The 14,267-nt window shown below is 46.7% G+C and overlaps 1 protein-coding gene across 2 annotated transcripts; it reads right to left on the bottom strand.

The window, feature by feature from the left end:
* Window positions 1–3,465: 3,465 nt before the first annotated feature.
* On the bottom strand, window positions 3,466–13,999 carry LOC131707143 (LIM/homeobox protein Lhx2-like). Of its 2 annotated transcripts, none has more exons than XM_059009379.1 (6): window positions 13,185–13,999; window positions 9,472–9,604; window positions 7,599–7,792; window positions 6,940–7,199; window positions 5,490–5,719; window positions 3,466–5,000 (listed from the first exon to the last, which is right to left on the bottom strand). In XM_059009379.1, the coding sequence occupies exons 2-6, from the start codon at window positions 9,586–9,588 to the stop codon at window positions 4,668–4,670; spliced, it is 1,134 nt and encodes a 377-aa protein (XP_058865362.1). In that variant the 5' UTR covers window positions 9,589–9,604; window positions 13,185–13,999; the 3' UTR covers window positions 3,466–4,667. The 2 variants fall into 2 exon arrangements, with proteins under 2 accessions (XP_058865362.1, XP_058865363.1); XM_059009380.1 differs by having other exon boundaries at window positions 3,466–4,988; window positions 13,185–13,998.
* Window positions 14,000–14,267: the final 268 nt, after the last annotated feature.

Below are 14,267 nucleotides of genomic sequence, written 5' to 3'. Positions count from 1 at the left end.
GACTGTTCCTACCTGAACTCAGCGCTACACTGTGACTGTTCAGACCTGAACTCAGCGCTACACTGTGAGACCTGAACTCAGCGCTACACTGTGACTGTTCCTACCTGAACTCAGCGCTACACTGTGACTGTTCAGACCTGAACTCAGCGCTACACTGTGACTGTTCATACCTGAACTCAGCAGGCAGTGTTACTTCATCAGGGTCATTCAGGAGATATTTTATTCTGAGGTCCTGCGTTGAAACACAGCCTTGAAACACAGAGATGTTTGTTTTTGACAGCCTTGTGATCCAGCCATGCTGGGTTATATTACTGTGAGAAGGGTAAGAAAACACTGGAGCAGTGATTATTGAGCACTCCATGTGAACTGACATTCGTCATTCACAAGGCTATCAACACAGACCCTCCGACCACAACAGCACACCATCCATCAGCCATCTTTACACAACATTGATTTATTTAGAATGAGCTGCTCTCTCCCCCACTCCCTCCCTCCCTCCCTAAGAGAAAGGGTGCTCCCTGCAGTCCAGGGCAGGCTTGAGGCATGGAGACTGAACTGCTCCCTCCCTCCCTCACCCCCTAAGAGAAAGGGTGCTCTCTGCAGTCCAGGGCAAGCTTGAGGCATGGAGACTGAACTGCTCCCTCCCTCCCTCACCCCCTAAGAGAAAGGGTGCTCCCTGCAGTCCAGGACAGGCTTGAGGCATGGAGACTGAACTGCTCCCTCCCTCCCTCACCCCCTAAGAGAAAGGGTGCTCTCTGCAGTCCAGGGCAGGCTTGAGGCATGGAGACTGAACTGCTCCCTCCCTCCCTATCTCCCTAAGAGAAAGGGTGCTCCCTGCAGTCCAGGGCAGGCTTGAGGCATGGAGACTGAACTGCTCCCTCCCTCCCTCACCCCCTAAGAGAAAGGGTGCTCCCTGCAGTCCAGGGCAGGCTTGAGGCATGGAGACCTAACTGCACCCTCACTGATCTCTAAATATACGTAAAAATAATAAATACAAACATGTGTTTCCAAACCTGTTTTATTTTCAGTGTTGTTAGAAGACAGACAGCCCCTTCTTGTATTACAGGCTAGCTGAGCTGAATCTACAGAGTGGTGCTGATTTCTTTTAAAACACTGAACAGACCCTAATAAAAGTTTTCCACAGTCACTTCCCACATGCTTTCCTTATGGTTATACATGCATTTACCGGTTTGCATTGTTTTAGCATGCTTTACAATAGCTCTTAGTGCTTTACCATGCTTTCACTGTGCTTAATTACACCTTGCTGTGCTTTTACTATGGGAAGCTTTACTAGGTAACTTTACCACGCATTCACTGTGTTTATAACACTCTTGTGCTTTTACTGTGGGAAACTCTTACAAGGATACCCGCCTGTAATCCAAGGAATTGACATTTAAAGCGTACACGCAAACAAGCAGGTTCTCTCTTCAGTGTCACCTCTTCACCGTATAAAAATCCTTCAGAACTCTCACAGCACACATGCATTCCAGTGTCAGAACTCTCACAGCACACATGCATTCCAGTGTCAGAACTCTCACAGCACACATGCATTCCAGTGTCAGAACTCTCACAGCACACATGCATTCCAGTGTCAGAACTCTCACAGCACACATGCATTCCAGTGTCAGAACTCTCACAGCACACATGCATTCCAGTGTCAGAACTCTCAGAGCACACATGCATTCCAGTGTCAGAACTCTCAGAGCACACATGCATTCCAGTGTCAGAACTCTCACAGCACACATGCATTCCAGTGTCAGAACTCTCAGAGCACACATGCATTCCAGTGTCAGAACTCTCAGAGCACACATGCATTCCAGTGTCAGAACTCTCACAGCACACATGCATTCCAGTGTCAGAACTCTCGGAGCACACATGCATTCCAGTGTCAGAACTCTCGGAGCACACATGCATTCCAGTGTCAGAACTCTCACAGCACACATGCATTCCAGTGTCAGAACTCTCGGAGCACAAATGCATTCCAGTGTCAGAACTCTCAGAGCACACATGCATTCCAGTGTCAGAACTCTCGGAGCACACATGCATTCCAGTGTCAGAACTCTCACAGCACACATGCATTCCAGTGTCAGAACTCTCACAGCACACATGCATTCCAGTGTCAGAACTCTCGGAGCACACATGCATTCCAGTGTCAGAACTCTCACAGCACACATGCATTCCAGTGTCAGAACTCTCGGAGCACACATGCATTCCAGTGTCAGAACTCTCGGAGCACAAATGCATTCCAGTGTCAGAACTCTCACAGCACACATGCATTCCAGTGTCAGAACTCTCACAGCACACATGCATTCCAGTGTCAGAACTCTCACAGCACACATGCATTCCAGTGTCAGAACTCTCACAGCACACATGCATTCCAGTGTCAGAACTCTCAGAGCACACATGCATTCCAGTGTCAGAACTCTCACAGCACACATGCATTCCAGTGTCAGAACTCTCACAGCACACATGCATTCCAGTGTCAGAACTCTCACAGCACACATGCATTCCAGTGTCAGAACTCTCACAGCACACATGCATTCCAGTGTCAGAACTCTCGGAGCACACATGCATTCCAGTGTCAGAACTCTCACAGCACACATGCATTCCAGTGTCAGAACTCTCACAGCACACATGCATTCCAGTGTCAGAACTCTCACAGCACACATGCATTCCAGTGTCAGAACTCTCACAGCACACATGCATTCCAGTGTCAGAAATCTCAGAGCACACATGCATTCCAGTGTCAGAACTCTCACAGCACACATGCATTCCAGTGTCAGAACTCTCACAGCACACATGCATTCCAGTGTCAGAACTCTCGGAGCACACATGCATTCCAGTGTCAGAACTCTCACAGCACACATGCATTCCAGTGTCAGAACTCTCACAGCACACATGCATTCCAGTGTCAGAACTCTCACAGCACACATGCATTCCAGTGTCAGAACTCTCACAGCACACATGCATTCCAGTGTCAGAACTCTCACAGCACACATGCATTCCAGTGTCAGAACTCTCACAGCACACATGCATTCCAGTGTCAGAACTCTCACAGCACACATGCATTCCAGTGTCAGAACTCTCACAGCACACATGCATTCCAGTGTCAGAACTCTCACAGCACACATGCATTCCAGTGTCAGAACTCTCACAGCACACATGTATTCAGGAGCTGCTCTGATCAGTTTGTGTTGCTCTGGCTGTGAGCTCAGGAGCTGCTCTTCAGTTCTAGTTCTCTGCCATAGACACGTAATGCAGGCTAGATCAGCCAAAGAGTCTTTACAGAAGTAAGAGCCAGCGTCATCTAGTGATCTGCCACTTTGGATCAAGTTGGTTTTGCTGGCAATACACTGGCTGTGCACTAGATGGTCCTGGCTCATAATATAAGACAGTTTGGCCTATCTAGCCTACATTACAGTAGTATGTGTAGAACTGAAGATCAGCTCCTGAACTCAAAGCACCTTCACACAGACTTATCAAATATGAAAACGCACAGCATCTGAGTGATGGGAATAATTGCACAAAGCAGCACTCAGATTGACTGCTCACATCATACTGAGCTCAGGGGGCAGTGAAAGAACGAGAAAACGGGTACAAAACAAACAGCACTCATTGTTATCATTTTTTACAAACATAATAATACATATTAAAATAAGGGCAGCATTCACAATTTCTTAAGGAATGATTTGTTTAGGGAATGGTTTTTTAGAAATGATTTATTTTTAAAAGTGACTCCAGATACTCTCAGGTGTAACAGTGCTTTGAAAAATGAGAAAAAAAATAATAATCTAACAGCTGAAAAAGGTAAAACTGCAAACTTGACTAATTAATTCAAATCCTGAACGTTCTGTGAACAAACATCCCAAACAGACGAGGCCTGGTCCAGCTCCAACTTCTTGGATTGCAAAATCGACATAAAAAAATAAATACGGGTTTTACTTACATTTATTTCTAACTGCATTTTGAATAAGCACACAGCGCCACCGCAAGTAAAGGTGGCCAAAAGATGTAACCACAGTCCGAATCACTGAAACAGCAATAGTGTATAAAATACATCAAACTGCAGGAAGACTATCCTCTGTTACAATAAGTTACATAGTGTGGTCTCGCCAGCATTACCCTGGTACAGCACAGCGAGGCTGTGCCCAGCACACAGCAGACAATGCCAGCGCACTATACTTTCTATAGACACCATGCTGGGTATCTGCTGTAGTTCTGTCCAGGGTGTTATAGTGTTATATAGACACCATGCTGGGTAGCTGCTGTAGTTCTGTACAGGGTGTTATAGTGTTATATAGACACCATGCTGGGTAGCTGCTGTAGTTCTGTACAGGGTGTTATAGTGTTATATAGACACCATGCTGGGTAGCTGCTGTAGTTCTGTACAGGGTGTTATAGTGTTATATAGACACCATGCTGGGTAGCTGCTGTAGTTCTGTACAGGGTGTTATAGTGTTATATAGACACCATGCTGGGTAGCTGCTGTAGTTCTGTACAGGGTGTTATAGTGTTATATAGACACCATGCTGGGTAGCTGCTGTAGTTCTGTACAGGGTGTTATAGTGTTATATAGTGTGGTCCCTCCAGCACTGTTCTGAGTACAGTACTATGTTTGGTAGCTGCTGTAGTCAGTCCCCAGTTTTTTTTTTCTTTTTTTTTTTCACTCAAAAGAAACTCGCTGGACCAGAATCCTCCACACTGCTGGTGGTCGACTCCCCAAGGTCAAAGTTCAGGAATATGGGGGCCATGATGGGGCCAGGCTGTGTGATGTAACTTCCTGAGAACTCTGGAAAGGAGAGGAAGGGGCTGGGTGCTCTGCTTGGCTGGGCAGAGGGTTCCGAGGCTGGGGTGGGTGGGTCCATGGGGGGCATGGTTGTGAGGGAGAGCTGAGATTGGTCGATGGTGGTGGTTGCCGTGTCGTCGGCCCCCTCTCCTTCGATTGGCTCGTCTGTGGTCAGGGTCTTGCGCAGTTTAGCCCGGGCATTCTGAAACCAAACCTATGAACAGTTTTACATAATAAAAACCCATCCTGCTTGTTGTTGCTTTAGAATTATAAACACCCCAAACTGCTCTCTGTCCTCTCTGCTAATTTCTTTTTTGTTTGTTTTTTCTACCTTCTGTTTTTTTTGTACCTGTGAAATATTGGACTTTTATTGCAGTTTTCTATTTTTGACTCCTTTTAACTCAAAGCATAGGTAAGCATTGTAAAGCGCAGAGAGGTATGAAGAATATTAAGAAATATGGCTAACCAATGGTTTGCCCCGCCCCTACCTGCAGCACTCTCTAGGGCAGCCCTGTCCTCTCTGTAGCCCCGCCCCTACCTGCAGCACTCTCTAGGGCAGCCCTGTCCTCTCTGTAGCCCTGCCCCGCCCCTACCTGCAGCACTCTCTTGGGCAGCCCTGTCCTCTCTGTAGCCCTGCCCCGCCCCTACCTGCAGCACTCTCTTGGGCAGCCCTGTCCTCTCTGTAGCCCTGCCCCGCCCCTACCTGCAGCACTCTTTTGGGCAGCCCTGTCCTCTTGGCCAGCTGCTCCCAGTCCTTCCCGTCAGGGTTGTGCTTCACTGCGAAGTAGGACTCCATGGTGCGCAGCTGGTGGTTCTTGAAGCATGTCCTGATTCGCTTAGTCTTCGACACGGACATGCCCTCCTGCTGCTGCCCAGCCAATTGGGGCTCGGGGCCGCCCAGAAACCCCTCCCCCTCCTCCAAGGGAAGGAGGCCTGCGGAGAAACATGGCAGGGCTGGTGTCACAGGAAATCGGAAGACCGTGAAAAAAGTAGACATTGCCTTTACTGCGCAGGCACGAATTCCTCAAATTAAAGGGAGGGTTCCCGGCGCAAGTTGGTATTTTCTATCTGTGAACTTTAAATCGCTGAACACCCTGTATGTCGCTGTTTTTGTTTTAAATTGGTTACCATGCAATTGTAAAATTGGTAAACTTTACCTCCTGCCCTGTTTACAAAGGCTGGAAGGTAAAGATACATTTCAAAAACGCCCGGGACTGTATAGTATTATTTGTCGTGCTACAAATATTCAAATACAATTAATACATGCATTATTTTGTATATGTGACTAATCATGCATTCATCGTGTGATGTATTTGTATGTGCAATTAGATTCATGTTAAAATGTGTTATCTTTTTATAAAAATTGAACAGGAATTTGTGTGACCCCTTCTCCATACAGCTGAGTGGAAATGATCTTTTTTTTTAAGTTGTAATATTATAGTCTACATATCAATATGAATTATTTTCATCACTATACTACCCACCCCAGCTGAATTATTATTTATTGAACACGACCACAGTAACAGTTAGCACAGCTAAACGTTTACCATAGAACGATGTACTGCAAACTTAATGCTGCATGTTGAAGCAGTGAGATAAGGTACAGCGTATTAAACATGGTAAATGCACAGGATAACTAGTCGAAAACTGCAAATTTACCATGGTAACTGAAAGCTCACACACTCTCACACACTCACACACTCCTAGTCCTCAGTATCTGTCATGTCTCTCCCTCCTTCCCTCTCTCACACACTCCCAGTCCTCAGTATCTGTCGTGTCTCTCCCTCCTTCCCTGTCACTCTCTCACACACTCTCCCAGTCCTCAGTATCTGTCGTGTCTCTCCCTCCTTCCCTCTCTCACACTCTCCCAGTCCTCAGTATCTGTCGTGTCTCTCCCTCCTTCCCTGTCGCTCTCTCACACACTCTCCCAGTCCTTAGTACTTGTCATGTCTCTCCCTCCTTCCCTCTCTCACACACTCTCCCAGTCCTCGGTATCTGTCGTGTCTCTCCCTCCTTCCTTCTCTCACACACTCTCCCAGTCCTCAGTATCTGTCGTGTCTCTCCCTCCTTCCCTCTCTCACACACTCCCAGTCCTCGGTATCTGTCGTGTCTCTCCCTCCTTCCCTCTCTCACACACTCCCAGTCGTCAGTACCTGCTGTGTTTCTTTCTCTCTCAGTGGGCGTGGCCCTACGCTTGCGGAGGCGTGGTTTTGGGGTGTGTCCATGGGTGGAGTGTCTCTGGCAGTATAGGTCACCACCCCTCATGGTGAAGAGGTCGCCGGGTCGCAGCGCGGCTCCGCAGGGCAGGCAGGTGAAGCAGCGCAGGTGAAACACAGAGTCCCGCGCGCGCATCACCAGAGAGGAGGCGGGAACCCCGAGCCCACAGCGAGCACAGCACTGCACACAGAACCGGCTGCAGAGAGAGAGAAACAGAGAGTCAGACACAGAGAGTAACACAGAATCAAACACAGAGAAACAGAGAGAAACACAGAATCAAACACAGAGTCAAACACAGAAACACAGAGTCAAACACAGAAACACAGAGTCAAACACAGAGAAACAGAGTCAAAAACAGAGTCAAACACAGAGAGAAACAGTCAAACACAGAGAAACACAGTCAAACACAGAGAGAAACACAGTCAAACAGAGAGAAACACAGTCAAACACAGAAACACAAGAGAAACAGAGAAAAACAAAGTCAAACAGAGAGAAACACAGAGAAACACAAGAGAAACAGAGAGAAACACATTTCAAGCTAAAATACTGTTTTTGATAAAGAGAGGATCTGTCTCCCCGCTCTCCCTGGGTTTACCTGTAGTAGTCCTCCTTGCAGTAGATGGCGCCGTCCTTTGAGAAGCAGGTGAGCTGGGCATCGAGGGCGCACTGGCACAGGCTGCAGCGCAGACACCCTGCATGCCACTGCCTGTCCACCGCCAGCAGGAAGTACCGGTCATAGACACGCCCCCCACATCCTGCACAGACCACACACCTCTCCCCCAGCACCTCCTGCAACACAGCAAACACAGGGACAGTCCGGAACAGAACTCAAACACACTCTGAGACACACACGAGACACTCACACACACACTGAGACACACTCACACACCGAGACACCTACACTGAAGCACACACACACACTGAGACACACACAAACACAGAGACACCCACACTGAAGCACACACACAAGACACTCACACACACTGAGACACACCCACACACCGAGACACCTACACTGAAGCACAAACACGAACACAGACACACACAAACACAAACAGGGTTCGCTGTAGTGTGATGAGGAGGAGTCTCCCCCACCCCGGGAGCGTCAGAGCCAATGTGGCGCCCCCTTCGGAGTCCCCAGCAAAGTGCAGCTCTGTACTCACACTGTGTCCCTGTATCTGTGCAGTGAGGCTGGGCTCTGTACTCACACTGTGTCCCTGTATCTGTGCAGTGAGGCTGGGCTCTGTACTCACACTGTGTCCCTGTATCTGTGCAGTGAGGCTGGGCTCTGTACTCACACTGTGTCCCTGTATCTGTGCAGTGAGGCTGGGCTCTGTACTCACACTGTGTCCCTGTATCTGTGCAGTGAGGCTGGGCTCTGTACTCACACTGTGTCCCTGTATCTGTGCAGTGAGGCTGGGCTCTGTACTCACACTGTGTCCCTGTATCTGTGCAGTGAGGCTGGGCTCTGTACTCACACTGACACCCTGTGTCTGTGCAGTGAGGCTGGGCTCTGTACTCACACTGTGTCCCTGTATCTGTGCAGTGAGGCTGGGCTCTGTACTCACACTGACACCCTGTGTCTGTGCAGTGAGGCTGGGCTCTGTACTCACACTGACACCCTGTGTCTGTGCAGTGAGGCTGGGCTCTGTACTCACACTGTGTCCCTGTATCTGTGCAGTGAGGCTGGGCTCTGTACTCACACTGTGTCCCTGTATCTGTGCAGTGAGGCTGGGCTCTGTACTCACACTGTGTCCCTGTATCTGTGCAGTGAGGCTGGGCTCTGTACTCACACTGTGTCCCTGTATCTGTGCAGTGAGGCTGGGCTCTGTACTCACACTGTGTCCCTGTATCTGTGCAGTGAGGCTGGGCTCTGTACTCACACTGACACCCTGTGTCTGTGCAGTGAGGCTGGGCTCTGTACTCACACTGTGTCCCTGTATCTGTGCAGTGAGGCTGGGCTCTGTACTCACACTGACACCCTGTGTCTGTGCAGTGAGGCTGGGCTCTGTACTCACACTGTGTCCCTGTATCTGTGCAGTGAGACTGGGCTCTGTACTCACACTGTGTCCCTGTATCTGTGCAGTGAGGCTGGGCTCTGTACTCACACTGACACCCTGTGTCTGTGCAGTGAGGCTGGGCTCTGTACTCACACTGACACCCTGTATCTGTGCAGTGAGGCTGGGCTCTGTACTCACACTGACACCCTGTATCTGTGCAGTGAGGCTGGGCTCTGTACTCACACTGACACCCTGTATCTGTGCAGTGAGGCTGGGCTCTGTACTCACACTGACACCCTGTATCTGTGCAGTGAGGCTGGACTCTGTACTCACACTGACACCCTGTATCTGTGCAGTGAGGCTGGGCTCTGTACTCACACTGACACCCTGTATCTGTGCAGTGAGGCTGGGCTCTGTACTCACACTGACACCCTGTATCTGTGCAGTGAGGCTGGGCTCTGTACTCACACGGTGTCCCTGTATCTGTTTGAAAGCCCCTCTGCTCTGGGGGGTTGGTGTCTCAGAGAGGGGGTCTCCTCCAAATCCTTGTAGAAGCATTGCCGTGAAACTGCCGCCCTCTGCCATGCTGGGTCAAAGGACACTGTGAGAGAGAGAGAGAGAGAGAGAGAGAGAGAGAGAGAGAGAGAGAGAGAGAGAGAGAGAGAGAGAGAGAGAGAGAGAGATGATCTGTAGAGATCTGAACGCCAGGGCAGGCATTCCACACCCATCAGCTCCCACAGAGACAGTTATGCCCGGGAGATAAATAAAAATGGGAGACAATTACTGCAGTTCTGTCAAGGCCTGGTCCTGTACATTGTTCACGGTAGGATCCGAGGGGACTCTTTGGGAAGATACACCTACAGCTTGGCTCTTGGCAGGAGTGTAGTAGATCACACCATTACTGACCTAGACCTTCCTCTATTCATGCATTCACTGTCAGGCCTCAATCCCCTCTGTCAGATCACAGCAAACCGCTGCGTAGCGAAACAGCAACACGCAGACACAGCCCAGCAAGCTGAACAACCTCAATCACTCCTACAGATGGACTCCAAACAGTGCAGAACAATACCAGAAAGCAATCGAAAACCCAGAAATCCAGTCATTAATAGACACCTTTCTGGTCACCGCATACCCACACAGTAACGAAGGAGTAAATCTGGCTGTACACAATCTGAATAATATATTTAAACAGACAACTTTAAAAATAATGAGGAACACTAAAAGAAAAAACTGAAAGAAGACAATTGGTTTGACAAAGATTGAAAGAATATAAGAAAACAACTCCAGCAATTATCAAATCATAAACATGGACAACCAGACAACCAGGAGTTTCACCTCAGATACTGTGAGACATTAAATAAACAAACACATCAGTAAACAACTGACAGATTTCAGCAAAAGTATCCTGCAAATACAAAGGAAAACTCCAAACAATGCATGCAGGGCTGAATTAGGCCAATACCCACTATTGATTAATATTAAAAAACGAGCAATTACATTTTGGCTTCATCTAAAAAATAGCAACCCAGACTCTTACCACCATAAAGCCCTGCAATGCCAAGTGCACAGCCCAGAGAAGAGTCCCCTCAGCCAGCTGGTCCTGAAGCTCACTGCACTAACACACACTAACACCAACCAGCTTCAGGACAGCACCACTCCAACACACACAATCAGAGTAAACCAAATTATAGCACAACCCAAACAAGAATATCTCACCCATTGGGGGACACACAAGAAAACACAAAGCAAACTGGAATGCTATCGGGCCCTAAAAAAACACGACACCCCGGCTGAATACCTGAACAGGGTGAAAAACAGTAAACAGAGACAGACCTTAACAAAGTACAGGCTCAGTGAGCACAGCCTGGCCATCGAGAAGGGCCGACACAGGCAGACATGGCTGCCCAAAGAGGACAGGCTGCAGTGCACTAAATATAATTAAATAAGGGAAGCCTTCTTCCCAAAAATAAAACATCTCTGCACAGAATTCCCATACCTGCCAGACCCAGAAAAACTCCCCATCCTCTTAGGAGAGAAGACAAGCTGTGTAGAAGAGGCAGCCCAGCCCACAAGTGCATGTCACAGCCTGAGGGACAGAGTGAACACTGAGGCTCCTCACACAGGGAGGGAAGACAAAATAGTATAAAATACTATTATAACTGTTATGCTTTGGCAATACTATGTATTGGTCATGACAATAAAGCACTTTGAATTGAATGTAATGTGACACACAGACAGGCAGACAGCCTCCAGATTCTGATCCTCTCAATAACGTGCTAAAGAAGGTCCTTAGCAAGCATCATCACAATCACACAAGCGATTCTGTACATAGATGTAAATGTGTAAGAGTGATCTAGTCTGACACAGACAGCCTCCATACACCCCCAGACTGCTACACTTAATACTTGAGCTTGAGAATGTCCTGACTAAGTTTCATCACAATCGCACAATCGCTTCTCTCAATATATATATATATGAAAATGCAAGTGTGATATAAAGGCGGTCTGACACACACACTGTTTCCATTTAGACCAAGTTTCATCACACATGAGTAAGAGGTCCCCTAAATAAACAGTTGTAGTCAAAAGTCTGCACACCCGATGGAAATGTATAATTTCTAGAACTTTATCAAAAACAAAGAATTATAGGAAAAATCTTGTGTAGCAAAAGTTTTGCTATTGTGGATAAGGAAAAAACGTTACAAGAAATAGATTATAATTATTACAATTATTTATTTCAGCAATTTTTTTTGCAAAACTCCTAAAATGCTAAAGTATTTTATTCATACCGTGATGAGGAATATAAAATGTATCGCTAGTTGAGGCACCTTTAGCAATAATAACCTCTTTTAAACGACTATAGGATATTTGTAAATAATCTTTTAGCTTGATTCTTTAGTGATATTTTTGACCGTTCTTCAACGCAAAATTGTTCCAGTTTATTCAAATTCTGAAGATTTCTCTTGTGCACAGCCTTCTTTGACTCATACCAAAGATTCTCAATCGGATTTAGATCTGGACTTTGACCAGGCCATTCCAGAGCCTTGATTTTATTCTTTAACCATTCTGAAGTAGATTTTGACGTGTGCTTTGGATCTTGTTGTATTGGAACATCCAGTTGTGCTTTAAACCAAGTTTTGTAGCGGAGGGTTTCAGATGATTGGCCAATATCTTTTGGTATGCTGTGGAATCCATTTTACCATGTACTGGAACAAAATGTCCTGAGCCATGAGAGGAAAAACAGCCCCATAGAAGGATATTACCACCTCCATGCTTCACAGTAGGTATGGTGTTCTTTTCTTCGTACGCCTCACCAGACTTTCTCCAAACTTAACGACATGCAGCATGACCAAATAACTTGATTTTTGTTTCACCACTCCACAAAACCTTTGACCAGAACTCGTATCCATCATTCAAATGCCATTTTGCAAACTTTCTAAGCTATTGTCCTTCTGATGTTTTCCTAAGAGTTCCTTTTTCCTTGGCCTGTGACCATTGAGACCTTCTACTTGTTCTTGGTGAAACAACCTTCTTTCTTCCAGAATGAGGGAGCGTTGTGACAGTACCATGAGTCTTGTACTTCTTGATAATAGAAACAGTAGTTGAAATTAGGATACTCAAATGCTTGGAATTTTTCTTCTATCCTTCTCCAGCTTTATGACAATAAATAATTGTCTGCCTGTTTCAGATAGCTCTTTACGTTTTCCCCATATTGACTTATTGGTAATTACAGCAATCATCCTATGCCCAACCCTTTTATACTCTCTAAGAATGTTCTTGATTTGCCAGTGTATAGGTAACAACTCAGGTGTGTCTTTAAGCTCATAGTAAAACCAGGAATAGAGCAAACCGCTATGCAATGGGAGTCTTATTTCCTACCCCTCTCTGAGATCTACTAATAAGATCCACTTGGGAACTCCAGCATGGAACAGCTACGGTACGCGAGCGCATTGTTCTGAGCTCCTTCACTGTGGAACTCCAGGTTATATTCGGAAAGTCAAACACAACTTTTTAAAGGTACAGAACATTCCTTGATCTGGCCTTTTACCAGCAGTTCATAGCTTATTTTCAGTTTGTTTTTTATTACATCATAATACGACATGCACAGTATCAGATTACATGAAGCGCACTATGTGAATGGTTAATATGTTGAAAATCATCTCTGAAGAGAAACTGCCTTACCTTGAGTGAGTTTCTGCAGGAGACAGATCTGGAGTCCAGTCTGAAGATGTCTCTGTCTCTCTCTCTCTCTCTCTTCTTCACTGAGTGCAGGTGTGTTTGTGTCTCACCTGTTTGATCTGCTTGTGAGGGGAGAGGAAGGGAGGTGCAGGAGAGGTGCAGCTAATTCGGGGGGGGTTCGATTGGGGGAGGGCTTGTGTCTATTCCTCTGTGGTTGCTCTCTGCTAGATAATGAGATTGTGTCTTCCTGCAGTAAAATAATTGACTGCGCAGGGACCAATTTAAAATATATTGGAAATTAATGAGCAGGATTCACACACACGGACACATAGAAACACAGTCAGACACACATACACACAGAGACAGACATACTGATATACACACAGACTGACATGTACAGATACATACATACAGACACACACGCTGCAGTTACACCCAACTTTGGTGTATGTAAACAAACTGGAAAGCCAACAAGGTCTCATTGCGGATGGAGTTCAGACTCACAGAAGGTTGACCCGTGAATGCTGTCTGCAGTAAAATGCAGGAACCAAGACAGAAAGGGATCATATTTTAGTGCAATGTAGCTTGGAAGCCCAGAAGGCTGGACTTTGTAACCAGTGTGACAGACAGTAGAGAGACTGAATCAGAGACACACTTCATCCTCCACTGAACAAAACACACAGACAGTGGAGAGACTGAATCAGAGACACACTTCATCCTCCACTGAACAAAACACACAGACAGTGGAGAGACTGAATCAGAGACACACTTCATCCTCCACTGAACAAAACACACAGACAGTGGAGAGACTGAATCAGAGACACACTTCATCCTCCACTGAACAAAACACACAGACAGTGGAGAGACTGAATCAGAGATACACTTCATCTTCCACTGAACAAAACACACAAACAGTAGAGAGACTGAATCAGAGACACACTTCATCCTCCACTGAACAAAACACAGACAGTGGAGAGACTGAATCAGAGACACACTTCATCCTCCACTGAACAAAACACACAGACAGTGGACAGACTGAATCAGAGACACACTTCATCCTCCACTGAACAAAACACACAGACAGTG

Source organism: Acipenser ruthenus, chromosome 38 (assembly GCF_902713425.1).
Source record: "Acipenser ruthenus chromosome 38, fAciRut3.2 maternal haplotype, whole genome shotgun sequence".
Classification (NCBI taxonomy): domain Eukaryota; kingdom Metazoa; phylum Chordata; class Actinopteri; order Acipenseriformes; family Acipenseridae; genus Acipenser; species Acipenser ruthenus.
Note: the sequence above shows the minus strand (reverse complement) of the source record. Positions and strands in the feature narration are given on the sequence as shown.

Coding starts and splice junctions, on each gene's coding strand:
- LOC131707143 (XM_059009379.1), bottom strand. CDS start 9,588: ATGGCAGAGGGCGGCAGTTTCACGGCAATGCTTCTACAAGGATTTGGA. Junction 7,793..9,471: donor AACAGATACAGGGACACCGT/GTGAGTACAGAG, acceptor GCTGTGTTGCAG/GAGGTGCTGGGGGAGAGGTG. Junction 5,001..5,489: donor TGCCCAAAAGAGTGCTGCAG/GTAGGGGCGGGG, acceptor AACTGTTCATAG/GTTTGGTTTCAGAATGCCCG.